Source organism: Terrapene carolina, unplaced genomic scaffold (genome assembly GCF_002925995.2).
Source record: "Terrapene carolina triunguis isolate 2854851 unplaced genomic scaffold, T_m_triunguis-2.0 Scaffold715, whole genome shotgun sequence".
NCBI lineage: Eukaryota > Metazoa > Chordata > Testudines > Emydidae > Terrapene > Terrapene triunguis.
In genome coordinates, this window is record NW_020665066.1 from 89157 (window position 1) to 109229 (window position 20073).

General features: G+C 44.4%; 1 protein-coding gene across 1 annotated transcript in view; it reads right to left on the reverse strand.

The window, feature by feature from the left end:
• ABCC8 (ATP binding cassette subfamily C member 8) overlaps positions 1-20073 on the reverse strand; it is a 134979-nt gene that overhangs the window by 48236 nt on the left and 66670 nt on the right. Inside the window, exons 12-17 of the mRNA XM_026660158.1 lie at positions 19415-19560; positions 13447-13552; positions 13103-13213; positions 10867-10942; positions 10673-10778; positions 2391-2426 (exon numbers count right to left, since the gene is read on the reverse strand). Coding sequence (XP_026515943.1) covers positions 2391-2426; positions 10673-10778; positions 10867-10942; positions 13103-13213; positions 13447-13552; positions 19415-19560 — 581 coding nt within the window. The remainder of the gene's footprint in view (positions 1-2390; positions 2427-10672; positions 10779-10866; positions 10943-13102; positions 13214-13446; positions 13553-19414; positions 19561-20073) is intronic.

The following is a 20073-nucleotide window of genomic DNA, read 5'->3' on the forward strand; positions in this document are numbered from 1 at the left end:
GGCGAGCCCCGGCTGGGGCTCGGCTCTCCCCCTCTGGCGGCCAGAGCGCCGGGGGCAGGGCAGCGAGCCCCGGCTCGGGCTCGGGTCTCCCTGCCGGCGGCCAGAGCGCAGGGCGGCGAGCCCCAGTAGGGGCTCGCCGCTCTCCCCCCAGCAGCCGGGGGGAGGGCGGCCAGAGCGCCGGGGGGAGGGCGGCGAGCCCTGCTGTGGCCCCGCTCTCCCCGGCGGCCGGAGCGCCGTGCCGCCCCAAGCACCAGCTTGGGTGCCTGGAGCCGGCCCTGATTCAGACACAAAAAACATGTATTCAAAGTCTGGATTATTTAAACATTTTTAAAAACAGAAAGCTGATGGAAGTGACAGCTGTACACTTGGAGCCCAAATCCTGCAAGACCAGGACATTTATAAGCAGACTAATATCTAGCTATAGAAATGACGACAAAAGAAACATGACAGGATTAATTGTTATGAAAACAGTAAAAAAAAACCAGTACATTTTGGAAAAAAAAAAAGTAAAAAGGGGATTAATTGCAAGGCACTGCAGTTGTTTTTCTGTATATCATATAATCCAGGAACTCATACAGAGTCAAATTCTGCTCTCAGTTCTCCCATGCAGTCACACTGATTTTAGAAGGGTTGCACAGATGTGAATTAGGGCAGAATTTTGCCTGTAGTGCAAACACACTGTATAAGGATTTCACAAACTGTTTAAAAACTCAAAATGCAAACACAAAAGAAGATTAGAACCTTTAACAAACCACGTTTAGTAGGAACAGTAAATAAGTGCAGTTTTATGCTAAAAAGCCTCCTGAAATACAAGGAGCTCTCTATCTATATGTAGATATCGATAAACACACACTACAAATGCACGACAGGATGTTACAAATTTCTAACAAAATTCCTACATCTGAATGAAATGTGCAGGTTATTCCTCTTGTTGTTAGTAAGGTTAAGGATATGCAAATGACTTCTAATAACTTGACAATTTAGTGCTAACAATGAGCAGATATAGCTATTACAGCAAATGGTGCACACTAAATTATTTTTTATTTCAAAAATAACAGTAATCTTGTCTACAGTTTGTCAGTTGCCTCTCTGTTTATTAAATTATTTTCATTTTCCTGGCTGCATTTTTAATATAACTGATGATACAAATAATGAAATAACTACATTTTGCACAGCGTATTAATCCAGTGTAATGCAAACCAATAAAGAATCAGCAAGCCATATGACTTCTCTCTCTTTATAAGCAGTCAATTGACAACCCTTATTCACAAAGAAATATTAGTTGGTTTGACAATGTGGAACAGGTAAGGAGAACAGAAAACTTGAAATCAGGCTCAGGAATTAGGCATAAGGAACTGCTTTATAGTAATGGCAGAAAAAGAGGCTGTAAAGGAACATTGGAGAGTAAGAGAGAAATGTACTGTAGGTCAGGCATAAGCTCTTGTCAAAGGGATCTATCAGATGCATAATTAGGTGGGAAATAAGCATAGTGAAAGGTACTCAATCTGATGGGTAGGGGGACAAACTTGAGAAACAAGCAAAGCAGTAGCAGAGGAGCATGAGGATCCAAAAGTAACAGCAGTAGAGTAGTTAATGCTTCAGAGAGCCAGAAAGACTTTCTGGTCAGTAGAGGACACACACTATAGGGAGAGTCAGAATAAAGGACATAGGGTGAAATCCTGGCTCCACTGAAATCAATGACAAAGGTCTCATTGATTTTAATGGGGCCAGGATTTCACTCATGATTTTTTAGAACTGTCACCTGTACAACATTCCAGATGTTTGCATGCCAGGCTAAGATGCCAAGCACGGCAATGTCTGTTCCAGAATGAGATTTGAGAAGTATTCCAGAAATCTAAGGTGAACTCAGCTCTCAAATTAGCTATAAGGCAAACATGATTTCCATGCCAGGATGCCCAGCGAAGACATGGACTAATCTGTACTCCCCACACGTTTTTTAATTTCCCACATGCCCGAAGACCTGGGGGGGTGAAAATAAAAGCCTCATGACAGGATGAAGGAAATGAAGACAAGGGTAAAGGTGAAAGATTGCATTAACAAATAAGACTTTTAAAGGGATAGTGCTAGAAAGTGCTGATTAGTGCTGAAAATGTGGAACTAGGGAATAACCTGATTTAGGAATTTACAGTGGGATTCGTGAAAATACTTAAGTGATTTAGGAGCCTAAGTCATTTAAGTGCTTTGGAAAATTTTATCCTAAGTGGCTTAAGAGCACAAGTCCCACTGACTTAAAAAAAAAACCCTCACTTCATGTTTTTTCTCTTTAATGGTATTTAATAGTTTGACAAGCTGAATTCCCCTTTGGTTCATTCCACTGTGATTAATTTAGTAGGAAGTAGAAAGACCAACAATCACATATAATACCATACCTGACATCTTCCCCTGTCTCGCTGTCAGGAATACTGCTGCATCACAAATAAAAAGCAGACAAAGATGGTTTACTTAAGTAAATATGAGCAATCTGCCCCAGAAAGAGTAACAATTAAATTCTACTTTGCGTATAGACTGCAAACAGTGTTTATCACAGGCTGCTGCTGTTTGAAGACAGCAGCATCTGTTCCTTCTACAGAAATTGCACTTTGTTTTAGCAGTCATAAAAAAAAGTGAATTTGTGTCCAGCAGTGTTTTCCTCATAGTCAGCTCATTCAGCTCTGAACAACACTTGAGACTTCTATAAGTGCCTAGGGATATGTCTATCCAGCCAGGGTCAACACTGTTCGTAGGAGGTGTGTATAAGAGGGACAGAGGATCAAGTTGCATCAAGTTGTCCAAAAACCAAGTTGTTTTGATACAGCAATCTATTACAGATATAAATGTGCCATGCCTCTTCTGAATCATGCTAATTTCAGGTCCAGTGAGAAAAATGGAAAGCAGTGTTTGTGTCCAATGGGGATAACCAAATGAAATTAGGAAGGGGCACAATTTTTGTGCTTTAACGGTAGCCACCTAACTACCCAATTTGTGCTAACAAATGCAAGTTTGTGCAGGCACATGGGAAAAAACTGCACCTGTTGTTTAAAAAGCTAGGTTATGGTTCCTTTGAAAAGTTAGTCCATAATAAGCCATCATGGTACCTAAATTCAGTTGACTACAGAATTCCTGAGAGCTTGCCAACATGTTGTATTTTTTACTAAAAAATTCTCTCCCACACACAATTAACCTACATTTTACTCACATAAGCCACTACATAATCAAAAGTAAACCCCACCGCATCTTTCTGTCCAAAAGCCCATGAATCTTAATGCATAGCAAGTTTATTCAACAGCAATATATTCTTTATTGAAACACTGAAAAGGCTGATATATTGAAAATCTTCTCCATCCCGTGCATGCCCTGCACAAGGACCAGGGACAGTCTCAGTCCCTGTCACACACATCACCCCCAAATGGGGGCAGGGAGAGGTACAGACTTGGCCTCACTCCCCCTATGTCAGCTGTGGAGTGGGTTAAGAGCAGGATTATGCAGCCTGCATGGTCCTTCTCTGCACTGGGTAGTGCAGGAAGGGACTGTATCTCTCTTAGTGTGATGGGCAGTACGGATCCTTTCAGCTGCAGGTGGGTCACTCATGGCCGGTATCACTCATTCTACTGAGCTCTCCCTCAGGCAGCTTGTGCCACTCTACTCAAGGCAGTGCCTGAGTGGCACCATCATCCTCTGAAAAAGTAACACACGGTCCAGCAATACACTGTGATGAGCCTGTATCTGATTTACTGCATTACCTGAATCCTGATCCTAGAAAGTGGTAGTTTATTACAAGTAATGCTAAATCAGGTCCTTGCTCTGTGTTTCTGTAAAGTATTGAGCACATTTTCTCTGAAAACATCTGGTCAATATGTAGTGGGAGTCAAAAAAAAGAACAGAACATTAGGAACCATTAAGAAAGGGGTAGATAGGATAGAAAATATCATAATGCCACTGTATAAGTCGATAGTATGCCCACACCTGGAATACTGCATACAGTTCTGGTTGCCTCATCTCCAAAAATTGGAACTGGAAAAGGTGTAGAGAAGGGCAACAAAATTATTATGGGTATGGAACAGCTGCCATATGAAGAGAGATTAAAAAGACTGGGACTGTTCAGTTTAGGAAACAGACAAATAAGGGGTGATAAGATAGAGGTCTATAAAATCATGAATGGTGTGGAGAAAGTGATAAGAAAATATAATTTATCCCCTTCACATAACACAAGAATTAGGAGTCACCCAATGAAATTAATAGGCAGCAGGTTTGCTTTAAGCATAAGGCAGTACTTCTTCACACAACACAGAGACACCCAGTGAAACTGATTGCCAGGGAATGTGTGAAGGCCAAAAGTTAACTGGGTTAAAAAACCCACCAGATAAGTTCATGGAGGATAGGCCCATCAATGGCTATTAACCAAGATGGTCAGGAATGCAACCCCATGCTCTGGGTGAACCTAAACTTCTGACTGTCAGAAGCTGGGACTGGATCACTCGATAATTGCCCTGTTCCATTCATTCCTTCTCAAGCATCTGGCACTGGCCACTGTCAGGCTATTGGGCTAGACGGACCATTGATCTGACCCTGTATGGCTATTCTTATGTTCTTCGGATAACATTCCCCCAAATTCAGTCTTCTTTTTGCTTTCTTCCTTGTCCTATGTCTTCTTCCCCTTGCTTTACCTCCTTATCCCCACTTTTCTGCATAATTATGGCACTTTAATTAGAGGGCATTTGATTCCAATTCTTATAGTGGCACATTCCAAGCATTACAGTTGTGACCACCGCATCGAGGGCCAAATTTTAAAAGATATTTAGGCATCTAAAGATGCAGATAGATGCTTAGTAGGAGTTTCAAAAGTGCGTATGCACTTAACGCCCATTGAAGTCACTGGGAATCATACATTTTCTCTTTAAAATATATGAAGGATAGACCTTCCAATTTCATTAGAGCAATGTCCTTGTGGGAAAGAATTTGGAGTGATGGAATTAAGAGTTATTTTGCTATGTGAGTTACTGGAGCCAAGAATTGCCCTTTACTATAACATAATCTGGGTGGCACATATTACTGCCTGAGCTAGGACAGCAAATTATGGTGATTTTTTTATAAGATTACCCTCTTTGAACTTTAGGCTTTGTCTACACTGGCAAGTTTCTGTGCAGTAAAGCAGCTTTCTGCGCTGTAACTCCCGAGGTGTACACACTGCCAAGCCACTTAGTGCACAGAAACTATGCAGTTGCAGCGCTGTAAAAAAAAACAAAAACACCCCGATGAGAGGCATACAGCTTTCTGCACTGGGGGTACAGGGCCGTGGTGCCAGTGTAGACACCCTGGTTGATTACAGCGCTGCGACTGGCCTCCAGGAGGTGTCCCAAAATGCCTGTTCTTGCCTCTCGGGTCATTGGTTTGAACTCTACTGCCCTGCCCTCAGGTAACCAACCATCATCCCCACCCCGTAAATTCCTTTGGAATTTTGAAAGTCCCCTTCCTGTTTGCTCAGTGATGCGTGCAGTGGTCTCAGTGCATCTTTCCAGGTGGCCATGTCTGCTCCACGCACCAGGCGATTCCCCGCTTGGAACAATGCCGAGCTGCTGGACCTCATCAGCATTTGGGGAGAGGAGGCTGTGCAGTCCCAGCTGCATTCCAGCCGCAGGAATTATGATACCTACGGACAGATTTCACGATGCATGACAGAAAGGGGCCATGACCGGGACACACTGCAGTGCAGGGTCAAAGTGAAGCAGCTTTGGAACGCCTACCACAATGCACGGGAGGCAAACCACCGCTCCGGAGCTGCGCCCAGGAGCTGCGGTTCTATGAAGAGCTGCACGTGCTACTCAGTAATGACCCCACCTCCACTGCAAAGGCCACCGTGGATACTTCATGCCAGTCAAGACTGGACCGAGCCAGGAGGAGGAAATCTTGGACAAGGATGTGGAGGGGGACCCAGAGGCAGAAGACGACTTGGAGATCTGAGATGCATGCAGACAGGAGCTCTTTTCTATCCTGGAGGAGGCTAGCCAGTCACAGCTGTCGGAGTTTGGCGAAGTGCAAACAGGAGAGGAGGCCCTTGGTAAGTGGTTTTGATTTTGGGAATCACTGAAGCGAGCTGTTGGGGGCAGGAGGGTGGCAGAAAGCACGCTTGTGTTTGTTTTATGCGTGTATCACCACATGCCTAGTCTGATGCAGAACAGGCTGTTGATTGACTCCCTCACTTCACAGGAATCTGCCTCAGAGATCTCCAGGAACTCTCATGGAGATACTGGGCAATCTGCTGCCACAGGTTCTTTGCAGAGCTGCTTTGTTTCTTGCCCCATTAACGGTAACTTTCCCGCGCCACTCTGCTGTCACTGGGGCGGGGACCATTGCTGCACATAGGTGAACTGCATAAGGGCCAGGGCGGAAGCCGTAGTCTTGGAGAATACCCTCCCTGGATTCCCTGCTCACCCTCAGCAGCGAGATATCTTCCATAATGAACACAGCCTGTGGAAAATGTGGGGACAGGAATGATTATCAGGCCCCCCCTACAGTGCTGGCTCTCCCCAAGAGCCACGTGCCCAGTGTACAGTAGGGTCTGGGAACACTGATTTACCCTGCCCCTGTAGCTACTCACCATTTTGGGGGGCTTGTGGCTCATGTGTGCTTGCCTGGGGTCAGCCAGTTAGTGACAGGTATATGGACAGTGGCTGTGTTTTAAATCACTGAATCAGTGTTCTGTGCATTGCAAACAATACTGCTTCTGTAAAATGTTGCATTTTGGCTTCACAGAGATGACCTTGCGAGCCCAGCCTCCCTCTTTGTTATTGCTGGCTGAACGGGACAGTGAGAAGAAGGACCGAAAGGAGAACGGGGCACGCCAGAATGAAGGTACGGAGCGGCTCTTACACATTATGGAGCGCCAAGCGGATACGCTCCAGGCGATACTAGCATTGAAAATGGAGCAGCTCCGTGCCCGCCCTCCCCTGCAGCCGCTGTCGCAAAAAACTCTTTCCCATGCACCCCTTAGATACCGCCAACACACTCTTATCAACCTCCTGGCTCCAGTCTGTACCCGTGGCATTCCACTCCTCCCCCGTCACAGTCCAGCACTGCAGACTCCCAATACTCACTGCACTGAACACTCATCCCTCTGCACTGCACTGAACATCCATCCCTGCTGAAATACAGTACCCATTGCACTGTACTCCAAAGGAGAAGGTTGGATATGATCCCTGGACATACACAAATCTTCAACCTTCCCGGGACCCCACCTTCTCCTGGGACCTTCCCTTCCCCCATCCTCCTCAGTGCTGATGGGTTTTTTTGTTTCTCTCTCTCCTCTGGTTGTTGTTTTTTAATAAAAAAATTGTCTTGGTTTGAAAGCAATCTTTATTCTATTAACTGAAAGCAAACAGAGCCCTGCAAAGCAACAGACAATTATCTTAAACCTTCATATTGCATCGTCTGCACCAATCACAATCACCTCCTAGCATTACAAGCACTGCACTCCCGAGCATAGCAACAAATATTAGTGGCTTTCAGCTTCAAATTGCTGCCTCAAGGGATCCCTGATCCTTATGGCCCCAAGCTGCACCCCTCTAATAGCCCTGGTCTCTGGCTGTTCAATTCAGCCTCCAGGTGCTGAGCCTCAGCGGTCCAGCCCTGAGTGAAGCTTTCACCCTTCCCTTCACAAATATTATGGAGCGTACAACACGCAGCTATAAGCATTGGAATATTGTCATCGGCCAGGTTCAGCCCCCCCATATAGGCAGCGCCAGTGGGCCTTTAAACAGCCAAAAGCACACTCAGTCATTCTGCAATTGCTCAGCCTGTTGTTGAACCACTCCTTGCTGCTGTCAAGGTGCCCTGTGTATGGCTTCATAAGCCACGGCATTAAGGGATAGACGGGGTCTCCCAGGATCACAATGGACATTTTGACTTCCCCTACGGTGATCTTCTGGTCCGGGAAGAAAGTCCCTACTTGCAGCTTCCTGAACAGGCCAGTATTCCGAAAGATGCATGCGTCATGCACCTTTCCAGACCAGCCTGCGTTAATGTCCGTGAAATGCCCACGGTGATCCACAAGCACCTGGAGAAACATAGAGAAATACCCCTTCCGATTAATGTACTCGGTGGTTAGGTGGTATGGTGCACTGCATAGAATTGGAATATGCGTGCTATCTATCGCCCCTCCGCAGTTAGGGAAGCCCATTTGTGCAAAGCCATCCACGTCACGCACGTTGCCCAGAGTCACGATCTTTCGGAGCAGGATGTGATAAATGGCCCTGCACACTTCTGTCAACATGAGTCCAATGGTTGACTTTCCCACTCCGAACTGGCTAGCGACCGATCGGTAGCAGTCTGGAGTAGCCAGCTTCCACAGTGCAATCGCCACACACTTCTCCAATGACACGGCAGCTCTCATTCTTGTGTCCTTGCGCTGTAGGGCTGGGGGGAGCTCATCACACAGTCCCATGAATCATCTGAAAGTTCTGCAGCCACTGCTCGTCATCCCAGACATCCATGACTATGTGATCCCACCCCACCACTCAGTGCTTGTTTCCTGAGCCCACTGTGGTCAGCACCTCCATGAATGCCACAAACAATCTCGTGTCAAAGCTACTAGGTGTGGTGAGATCAATGTCGCACTCCTCTTGCCTTTGTCGTTTAAGGAATCACTCCACTGCCACTCATGACACGTTAGTCAGAATGAGCAGCATACTGGACAACAGTTCGGGATCCATTCCTGCAGACCAAAGAGGCAGAGTGCGCAGTACACAAACTTGTGAAAGATGACTCCAAATGTGGATGGAAGCACAAGGATTACTGGGATGCGAAGCAATGCACCACGGGGCTCTGGGTCAGGACCCAAGGATGCCCTGCGACCCCCTCCACCTTCCCACAACTCTTAGCAGCAGAAGAGGAAGAGATGCTCTGTGAGATAGCTGCCTAAAGTGCACCGCTCTGAAGACTGCTGCAAGTGTCGCAAGTATGAACACGCTATTGCGCAGGCAGCTGACAGTGTGAACACACAACAGCAGTTTCCCTTCAGCGCTCTCTGAGCGGCACTGTACCTCTGCCAGTGTAGACATCCCCTGAGAATCTGCCAGGCCAGAAACCAGGGCGGTCTTATCAAATCAGTGCAGCCCCCATCTGGTAGCTGTACTGCAGGTGTGCACCATTTATATATAATTGAAGCCAACACTCAAACTGGGACCCCTGCAGAACGTTCTACAGACTGTGGTTCTTAAAGATAAAAAAAGAATCTTGCCCTCGGGAACTCCATAGGAGCTGTGCTAAGTTGTTTCAGTTGGAAGCTTCTGTATACACGTGACAAATAGCAAAGCAAATGTGATAACTGCTGGATTTGAACCTGTCATACTTTGGTGCAATGGGATAAAAGAAATTGAAACCAGTCATGACCTTTACACTGTTATTGAGCACATACTTGGCCAACAAGCCAGTGGTATTTATAAACAGTCTGATCAGACTCAAAATTTCGTCTGCTTTAGTTTAGAATCAGCAGTTAAAATAACATTTTTTAATCATGTTATTTTTAAACAAAATATTTACAGTTTTACTGAAATGGAGTTATTTCAGCTAATCAGAGTGAAAGGATGCTGTACAGCTGCTGATGCATAACTTTCTTATGGTTATACTCTGGTTTCTCTCCAGAGCTGTGTGGCCTAATAGATAGAGCACTGGATTAAGACTCCAGAGACCTGCTTTCTATTCTTGGCTCTGCCAACAACCTACTGGGTGACCTTGAGCAACTCACATAACTTATTGGTGCCTCAGTTTCCTGACCTGTAAAATGGGGATAATGATACTGGCCTCCTTTGTAAAGCACCTTGAGCTAGGTATTATCATCAACAATTATGAAAATGCATAGCATTCTGATTGGCTGAGGGTGCAGTTACTTCTCTGAAACTGTGCAGTATGTAAAATCCCTGTTCATTGACTGGCTGAGAATCATTGTTAGCCAATCAGAGTGTCCTATAACTGCATGCTTGTTCCTTAATTCCCAGTCAGCTAGAAGAAAAAGTATTTATATCTGCTAGATTCCTCTGCAACTTGTCCATAGACTTCATGCAAACAATTGTACCATAAAGAGTTTTATGACACAGTGCAGCTAGTAAAACTGAAAAAAAAAATCTATTCTTGTAATATGCACAAGATAAAAAACATTCACACACATTTATCTCTGATAATGAGCAGAGAGGATGGGGTGTTATTGAAAATCTTATAAAAGCATAGTATACAGTACATTAATTGAAATTTGACTTGATATTTAAAAGACCAGACTGCGACTGTCCCTTATTCAAGTTTTGGGGTGCAGTAGCTTTCTCTCTGCATTGCCCATACAAAAGCCAGACCTAACTACAGCCTGCCATTTTGGGAGCACAGGAACAATTTCTTCTGTGTCCCCTTGAAAGAGCATATGGACAAGACTATGCTCCCCCAGCATGGCCCACAAAGCAGGCCAGGTGCATCAGGGAAGTATCCTGAGCATATTACGATTTATCCAATATCTGTGATGCGAGACCACTGATGAGAAATGGTGACCTTTAGGACTAAATTCTTCCCTTGGATACGTGTCCACAACACACACTGAATTCACAAGAGCTGTGCACATGGCTCTGAGGGTAGAATTTGGCGCTTTCCTGACCTATTACCATTCAGCACAAACATGAAATCTTTAAATAGTTACCTGTTCCAGAATACATTCCCAGAAGTCTTCTGCATCTCCCCAAGTGTCGCTAGCAAGAGTGAAGACTTACCACAGCCCACCTGTCCTACGATCATTGTTAACTGACCTGGGAGAGTGGGAAGCATATTTGAGGTTCTGATCACCAGACATTTGCTGAACATGTGTTATTCGATACATCTGCTGTGGTTTTTTACCTTGAGGGATTCGGATATCAATGTTGGACAATGTCGCAGATCCTTCAGGTGTCCAGGTGAAAAATCCATTTGTGATCTATGGCAATATGTTGAGAAATGAAAAATGGAAAAAAAAACAAAAAGCAGCGTCAGGGCACACCTGTTTGTTTTCGGCGTATGAGAGAAATATCCGTTGTCATCCTTAAATTGGACATGGGACCAGAGGTTGCCTCTGCTCAAAGAAGTAAAGCTAAGGCTTTCAGTGCCTGATTTTCAAAAAGGGACCTCCCTTTCTGTGTATAATACTCTGCACCCATGTGAGTGTGAGAGCTGGTTGGAAAATGGTGAAAAGCTTTGGTGAAAAGTTTTTGCATTATTGTGTGAAACAATTCTGATGAAATTCTGAAAATTAAAATTTAACCAGCTCTTTATGTGCATGTGTCAGCCTTCATGTGATTCTATTATGAATTCTGCAGTTTACCTTGTGGGTTTGCCACATCTTAAGTGATAGGAATAGATCAGCAAGCAAAATATGGGTGACATTCATCCCTGTGCAGAGAGCAAGCACAAAGTCCATGTATCACTTAAATGGTTCAGGGCCCTTGGCTGCTCTCTGTAGACCCCGGAATGCCGCTCTTTATACATAACTGCAGTCAGAGTCCCAAGTATAATAGGCTTACAGAATTTTTCACATAATACATCTTCTGAAGCAGAAATTAAGTATTGCTGCCAATAGTCACTCTTACGCTATTTTCTTTTGTGTTTCTTATGTATGATTCTCTGCCAAGTTTGGAGGTAACTTTCCACCTCACCTGGATTTATTTGATCCTTTCTTTACTCCTTTTAAAAATTACTGTAAAGTAGTGCTCCAAGGCTTTAACTGGAGTGAGGCTTTCCTGTGACACTCCAATAAATGGGGACTTGAGGAGCAATTTTCCAGCACAGTAAATAAATTGGGCTGCTTGTCCTCTCTTACTGAGAGAGAAGCAGGGAATCACTCCACCAAAGAAGCCAATGGATTTACAGCAATGTAAGAGATCAGTCAGGCCCAGCATGTTTGGACCTGGAAAGGGGTAGAACGGGGCATCTATTTGTGTTGGCTTGCAACTTCCACAGGGGAAAAATGACATTTGTTACCTTGGGGAGCCCCCAAGAAAAAAATGAGAGAAAGGCTTTGGGGTCCTTCCGTGTCTCTCTAGAAGAAAGAAGGCAGCCAAGGAATCCTCACTTGAAAAAAAAAGACTCACTGGGGAAAGGAACAGCAAGGAACTGTCTGGGATGAAAGTGAAGCCAGGAACACCAGGGGCTCGGGAGCAGCTTTGGGTCAGCTTGTGACAATGGTGACAGATGAGGGAGCCAAAGACTACAGTTGCTGGCAGCTGGCCCTTGATGAATTTTTTTTCTATCCTATTTGTAGTCAAATCCTGCACCCATTGTCTCTGGCTATATCACTACCATTCCAGAGTCTTGGGGGCTGCAAAATTCTCTCTCCTGTCTCAGCACTGCCTGATGTTCTTTTCCCCAGAAAGAGCGGATCTCTGAGAAGGAGCCTATCTTCCTGGAAGTCTGCCCCAGGCCAGAAGGGCTCAAGGACTCAAAAATCAGAACAGTAATCTCATTTCACCTCTGAGCTGAGTCAGGATATGTACAGGAGTCTTTGGAGTGTAACAGCTAATGCACTAACCAGTTGTCCTACTTAATCCCTTTAAGTAGTAAATGAACTAGCACAGATATCACTCATTTTGTTGCGACAGGGATGCACATGCTGTCGCAGACAGGCTAAATAAATAACTCCATCATTATAACAGCTATCAACATTTGCTGCTGCCAGACAGTTCTATAGCAAGTCAGAGACATCCATCTTTAAAGAGGATTAGGGGCTTCTAATCCTTTCTTTGGAGAAGCTGGAGGTTTTTGTTTTGAGGTCAGGGCTAATTATTCAAAAACACATGAAATGTAGAAAGGCTGAAGGAGTTTTAAGGAGGACATACACACAACTATTCAAAAGCAATACATTGAAAATCAATTCAGCAATGTGTTCTTTACTTGAAGCAAAATGGATCGCAACAGCTTCTTTAGGAAACAGTGGGGATAAAAATTACTCTTTGCCTTTGGTTTCTTTGAGTGGAATTAGGTGTCTGGCAGCTGTAGGTTATCCATTAATTTTTGAACTTGGAACCATGCTGTAGGAGTTCAAGACTGATTATTAGTCAAATTTAGTAACAGCATTATTAGAAAGAGTGACCTTTAATATCACCTTTACACAAAAATCATCTCCTTCTGTGATGTTAACAGGTCTTCTCATGTGAGAGCTGTAATTGTTCCAGTCTTCTCTGGCAGGCCTCTTACGGTTAACAACTTTGAGGGGCTGTGCAGGAGCAGGAAGACAGAAATACATGGTGAATGGTGATGAGACCAGGAGAGTGCCTTCAAAACACTCATGTTATGATCTACAGGAAACGGGATATTAAGATGGATTTTTGCACTTGCAGCCATTAATTAGTAGGAAGTGAACAAGATTATTGGAGTGATCTGTCAGGAATTAGCAAGGGGAGTAAATCAATCCACCCACACAGTGTACAACTGAACATTATTACTTACAACCACCTGGTATTTGCTGTGGTTGTCTGCACATCTTGGCTCTGAACATTTATCATGCTCTTCTCCAATTTCTTCACTTGACAAAAATTCACTCAGTTTCTGCACACTGAAAGCAGAGAAAAGGGATCGGGCAGAATGTAGAATGCAAAATTTTTGATCAGTGCAAAGTTCATTAGAGGATACCCACTGCAGTGCCCCAGCTGTTCAGTTTACTGGGTGGCTTATACATTTGTTCTCTATAAAAATATGCAGAAATGATATTTCTGCAGTGAAATTTAAAAACTGTGCAGTGTTCTCTATCACGATCAATGACTTTGTAATAATTATTTTAGATACTTTTTGGGTCCTTCTACTCACATCGTCAGTGTCTAGAAAGGAGAAATTAGGACAAAATATTTCTTTAGTTTAAACAGTGAGCTAGAGATTAAAATTAATCAGAGCTCATTTTTGAAGCCACACACTAAACAAGACCATTAATAGGTCACTTAAATTAATGAAGTGCCACACAATTAGTCCTGAGCAAACTGACAAGAATTAGGACCTCGAGAGAGCCTGTTCTACTTCCAATGGGCCAAATTCATCTATCGTGTCAGCTTCAGAGATGAATTTAGCCCACTGTGGCACTAAGGATGAATCTGTCCCAGTGTGTTTACAGAGGCAGACCTGCCTAACAAATACAATTGTAAAAAGAATCCTGGAGACCAGAATTAAAGAAGGATAAACAAAATACTCCCTGGATATTTAACATTTAGTTTGTTAGGAGGCTAAATATCTTTATCCTATCACAGCCCATGATTTTGATTCTCCTGAGTGGCTGCACATGCTTTACAATGTCCATCCATGTACACTGCTGAGACAATAGGCAAATCCATTCTGTAGCACTAGAATAATGGGTTAAATCCTGAACAACTCAGTACCAAAAAGACTGTGACAAAAGGGAAGGAGTTCAAATAACAGCAACCAAAATGAGGAGGTGCTAGAGGTACCGAATTATGAAGGAGGACTGAAATAACTGATTTAAATATGTCTCTCGGCTCAATGGGCGCAAATGTGGGGAGCTACACTGACTGTGCCGTATTAGCACAGTGAGGTGCAAACTGTGCCTTGGTGTGCCATTCTGGGCAGGGGAGCCCTTGGTGAGAACAACAGGCAGTATTTCTACTGCACTCGCTCACTGGGGGTTTCTCCTTGGGAGGTTAGCTTTAGTTTCCTTTAAGGACTCCATTGGAGCTCCACTTACCAGGTTGATGCTCTAAATCAGTTCATCTGTGGCTGCCTTGGACACATTCCCTGCACGGCCACCACTGCCCACTTTGGGATTGGTGCAGGCCACCTGTGGGCTCCCCAATACAGAGGTGGTTGCTGGGCCCTGGTGCCAGCACAAATCCACCTGTCCACCTTGGGCAACCTTCCTGTGGCCAAGGGACCGATGACATGGTTTGCTTGACTAGGGAGTGAATCTGGTCTAGTGTCTACAAGCATCTGAAGAATTTAAAAACCAAAGAGGGGAATTAATTATCTAGTGTGGGGCAAAGGGATTTAGCTAGGAGTAATGATGAATGCCAGGACAACAGTTCTCAATGGGGAGGTCTATTAGACCAAGGGAGGAGGTGGTAACATCCTGTCACTTGTGACAGACCCAGACCAATGGGTACAGGAGTCTGGTAGAGGGCAAATATACTGGTCACTGGATGAGTAGTTTTCTGTTCCCTGAGTGACCAGAGCAGGGGCTGCACTAGAGTAATCAGGAACCTGCTAGAACCAGTTAAGGCAGGCAGGCTAATTAGGACACCTGGAGCCAATTAAGAAGCAGCTGCTAGAATCAATTAAGGCAGGCTAATCAGGGCACCTGGGTTTTAAAAGGACCTCACTTCAGTTTGTGGTGAGAGTGTGAGGAGCTGGGAGCAAGAGGCACAAGGAGCTGAGAGTGAGAGGGTGTGTTGCTGGAGGACTGAGGAGCACAAGCGTTATCAGACACCAGGAGGAAGGTCCTGTGGTGAGAATAAGGAAGGTGTTTGGAGGAGGCTATGGGGAAGTAGCCCAGGGAGTTGTAGCTGTCATGCAGCTGTTACAGGAGGCACTATAGACAGCTGCAGTCCACAGGGCCCTGGGCTGGAACCCGGAGTAGAGGGTGGGCCTGGGTTCCCCCCAAACCTCCCAATTGACCTGGACTGTGGGTTCTCCCAGAGGGGAAGGTTTCTGGGCTGTTCCCCAACCGACATGGTGAATCTCTGAGGCAAGAAAATCCGCCAATAAGCGCAGGACCCACCAAGATAGAGGAACTTTGTCACACACTATATCTAAACTGGACAAAGCAACAGAAAATAATGTTGGGAACAATCCTGTCCTTTCAGTGGGGTGCACTAAATAATCTACTAGAGATTTTCTAACTGACTGTGCTGGGCCAAACTGGTTTTAACCATTGTCCTGTGTAGGGGCTGGTGTGGAGATGTATGCCCATTCTCCTTCTTGGGAAAATCAGGGAGAGACTGTACACAACCCCACCCCCATGAGGCCTACCCCAGGAGTGCACAGACTACCTAGGCTGCATCATCCTTTAGAATAATGCTGCCTGCTTCCTCAGTCCTGCAGACTGATTCAGATGACAGAGTGAGGAGCATAGCCCCTCTGGAGTGCTGTGTGTCTCTGGAGATGTGCAGTTCCCATGCCCCTCCGTGGCCAGGGACTGCAGATAGGAGAGGCCTTTGTGCAGCTGCACTGGGAAGGAAGGGTGAGAGGCTGCAAGCATGTTTTTCTTCTCTATATACCCATATAAAGCCATGTCACACTTGCACCCTCTGATCCTATGTTTTGCCCTCTCTGCTCCTTCTTAGATTTTGCGTCAAGATGGAGGTACTTGGAATGTCAACAGTGTTACCTCAGAACATGAGACAAGTCTTCTAGCTGCTAAGATGATTCCTAACCTTCGGCTTATTCTCCTTCTCCCCCTGTTGCTGCTGCAACTGCACATACCGTCAAATATGGCAACTTAATCCTGTGAGGAATGATGGCTTGCTTCCCATAGTGCTACACGGTTACATTCTTTTAAGTACTAAATGTATACGTGTTACAGCGCTGTGGCTGACACAGCAGTTTCACAAGCTGAAGCTATAGTTTCTGGATTTCTGATATCTCCACTAGGGATCTTATTTTTAACCATCAGATTGGACATATTGATTAGGCTATGGTGGTTATTTGCAGAGCTAATTGCACATGTGGTTTCATATGAATCCCACTCAGATACCAAATACCATGGTTGCTACTATACACCTCCAGTGAGGAAAAGTTGTGTGGCTGTGTCCTTCATCCTTTATGTCTTCTCCACCTTTTAGCAGTAGCTAAACCAGTCAGCTGCTTGGTTTTATTTTTATACCAAACACCATGCAGATTAAAACTGCTTTTCAAATAGACACTTCTGAATTCCTCACCTTGTTAGTGGCCTTTCTGCCACTAGGGGGTAATTCCCTTTCTGAATCATAAACAGTCTCCCAGGCTACTTGTCCTACGAGGTTTATGGATACGATATGGCACAAAAGCCTCGAAGCTGTTTTTCAGCTGGACTGGGCCCAATATGAATTTAACTGACATTTGTTTAGACAGTGACAGTGAAATCCACTATGATGCTTTTAATTCGGACACTGCTGAAGAATCAAAAAAGCTGTCAAGGTTATTAGAGAGGATACATTATCCTGTAGATCATTCTGTATTAAATATTCTGGCCAATGTTAACCTGCCTGGAGCTGTGAAATGGAAGTGTGAAGAGTCAATATCACTGCAATCTTGTCCCAGTTTGTGTTCCTCCTGGGTTGGTCCCATTCCTGGAACATATTTTGCTTCACTTAATCAGACAGTTTTTTTCAGTTGATGGCTATTTAACAAACCACAGGTGTGTTTGTTTAGAGGCCAGTTCAGGTTGTCTCGGAGACTGAAGAAAGCCAAATTTATACTCTATCAGGTTAGGATACCTTTATCTGACCTTATTGATAAGATGTTCATTAGTAGAAAGATGAAACAGAAGGGCACAATTACAGCAAATAATTGATTTGTGTGCACTCTGCAGTTGTGTTTCCACAAGTAACAGAACAATGGACTCTGAGATTCTTTACCACACAGACAGCAGGGAGGAAGGAGGACATCACAATGTGGTTATATAGTCTGAGCCAGTCCTGCCTACATTCCAAATAACAGGGCAATAACTTGGTAGCAAGAAGGGCAACCAAATAGTAGCTAAGGGCACTGCTAACAAGAGTGACACTTGGCTATCTGGGTCTTAATCTTACTTAATCAATTCCCTGCCATTGTAAGCAGGGACCTCATGCACTGGTAAACCTCAGTTCCTCCTATTCTTTGTCTGTAGCACATAATGGTGGAGTCTCCTAAGGGCTGTAATACTTTGGTCTAATTTCATTTGTGTTCAGTTTAGTACACAGGTGTTGGTGGCTTGCGGTGGACAGGGGGTCAGACTAGATGATCTGGTGGTCCCTTCTGGCCTAAATCTGTTTGAACCATTTCTGCATGAACAGAAACCCTGTCCTGAGGCAACCATGCCACTAACTATTTACAAACTGTGAAAAGTTCTACAGCGGAATCATTAGCTGTGCCCAAATATGTGCTTGGTGCAGCTGACAGGGTGAAGTACTGTAAGGGCCATCGGAATCTCCATGATCCTGAGATGGATCCAATGCAGGCCATAAGCCCAGTTTGCCAACCTGTAGTAGTCCCCTGTGGACTGCTACACTAGCTTGGAATTGCAGGAGAGAACTTTATTCCAGCCACTGCCCGCATACTCTTGGAAGGAGGGTGCACATATTGCTGGCTACATTGGCTTTACATTGCTGGATGATTTTGCCACACTGGAGGAATCCTCAGATCTCTGTTTAATTCCCCTTTGCACTACTAGAATAACACAAGTAGAATTAAGCCTGAGACAGGATCTTGCCCATTGTTTTGGCAAGGCCTTAGAGAACTATATGTAATGTCACAAAGAGGTAGAAAACATGAATTAATGTTTATAAAGCACTTTGTAGAGGATAAGTGCTAAGAATCATTTTATTCAATCCTGCAGTCCTTGATCAGACAAAACCACCACTGAAATGAATGGGGGTTTGGCTTGTTAAAGACTGAAGTGTTAGTTCTGCTATCACTATTGTTGCATACAGTTGGCTATGAAATTGATGTGTCTTAACCGCATTAGCCTGATGAGCCATTGGCTCAGGGAAAGTTGGACTTTGACACTCATTAAGCACATTCATTATGAGAAGGAAATTCATCTGGTCCAGATTGAGAATTTATTCACTGAATTTTTTCCGTGTTGACTTCAAAAAATTTATTTAAAACTGTTCTATCACAGAGCTTTCCCTGCTAAGATCTAATTCTCCCTGGACTTGCAGCCAGAATCAGGGGGAAAGAATGCAGCCCAAGTAATACACATTAATATCCATGTGCTTTTCTGATTATTTTGTTCCCTTCCACATATTTTTATGTGGGAGGGGGGACATATAGCCGATTTTAAACAAAAACAACAACCCTTAAATGAGCTTTTATCGCGTATTTCCTGTTTCTATATACACACACGCATGCACACACACACACACACACACACACACACAGAGCGCAGCACAGAATACACTGTAGCCACCACAGTGATGTTCATTTTACACAACAAAATCTATACAGTGGACCATACAATAATTTATTAACAAGCAGTAACTATCAGTTCAAAATACACAGAGCAAAATTCTCTGCTGGTGTGAATGGCTGCAGTGTCAAGCTAGTTAGCTCCATTCCACCTAGTTTTGAGAATTTGGCCCACATCGCATAACATGGGACAACACTTAAGGTAAGAGGTTGGAAAGCAATTTCCAAATAATGGAGAAAAATAACCACAGCATTATTTTTGAATTACACATTGGGGAATTGAACAATAATGACTCTCAAATGGAGGGAGGTTTCGTCCAGCAACTCTTACCTGACCAGAGCTTTGACAGTAGATCTGACCACACTGGACAGCAGGAACAGCGGGGTGACAAGAATGTGAAAGAGGGAGAGTGAGGCAAAGGCCACTGATGGGGAGAAGTCAGCATTTCCAGTCAGGTGGGCATGGACCACAAATGTCTACAAAGATACAATGATTACAGTCTTAAAAGAAGCAAACAGAGAAAACATTTCACATTGCACTGTAGTCTCAATCTTGTAATGGGCAGTTTATTGTTTTAATTGGGAAACATCATGCACCCAGCCACTGCAGAGCTCCTCCTGGCAGTCATCAGACATTTGGTACAATTTGCTGTTCATACATCAGTTATGTAAGAAGATTTTTAGGGTCTCAGCTTTTGGTCTCACGTTGTTGTAATTCCTTTCATCCAGGGGCAAGAGGCATAATTTTGGTTGTGTGATAAGCAAAAAGAGACAAGCACACTAAGGGTCAGATTGTAGCATTTAAGCACTAGTACACACACGGGTTGTTAATATGGAGCCACCCAACCATAGCAAGAGCTCTGGGAGGGATTGTGTCCCAAAGGTACTATCCCTCCCATAGTTCTGCAGTGAGAAGGGGGGACCTGGACACTGCTCCATCCCTTTGAATGGTGCAGCCTGCTCCCTGGGGCACCTGGCCAGCTCTATAGG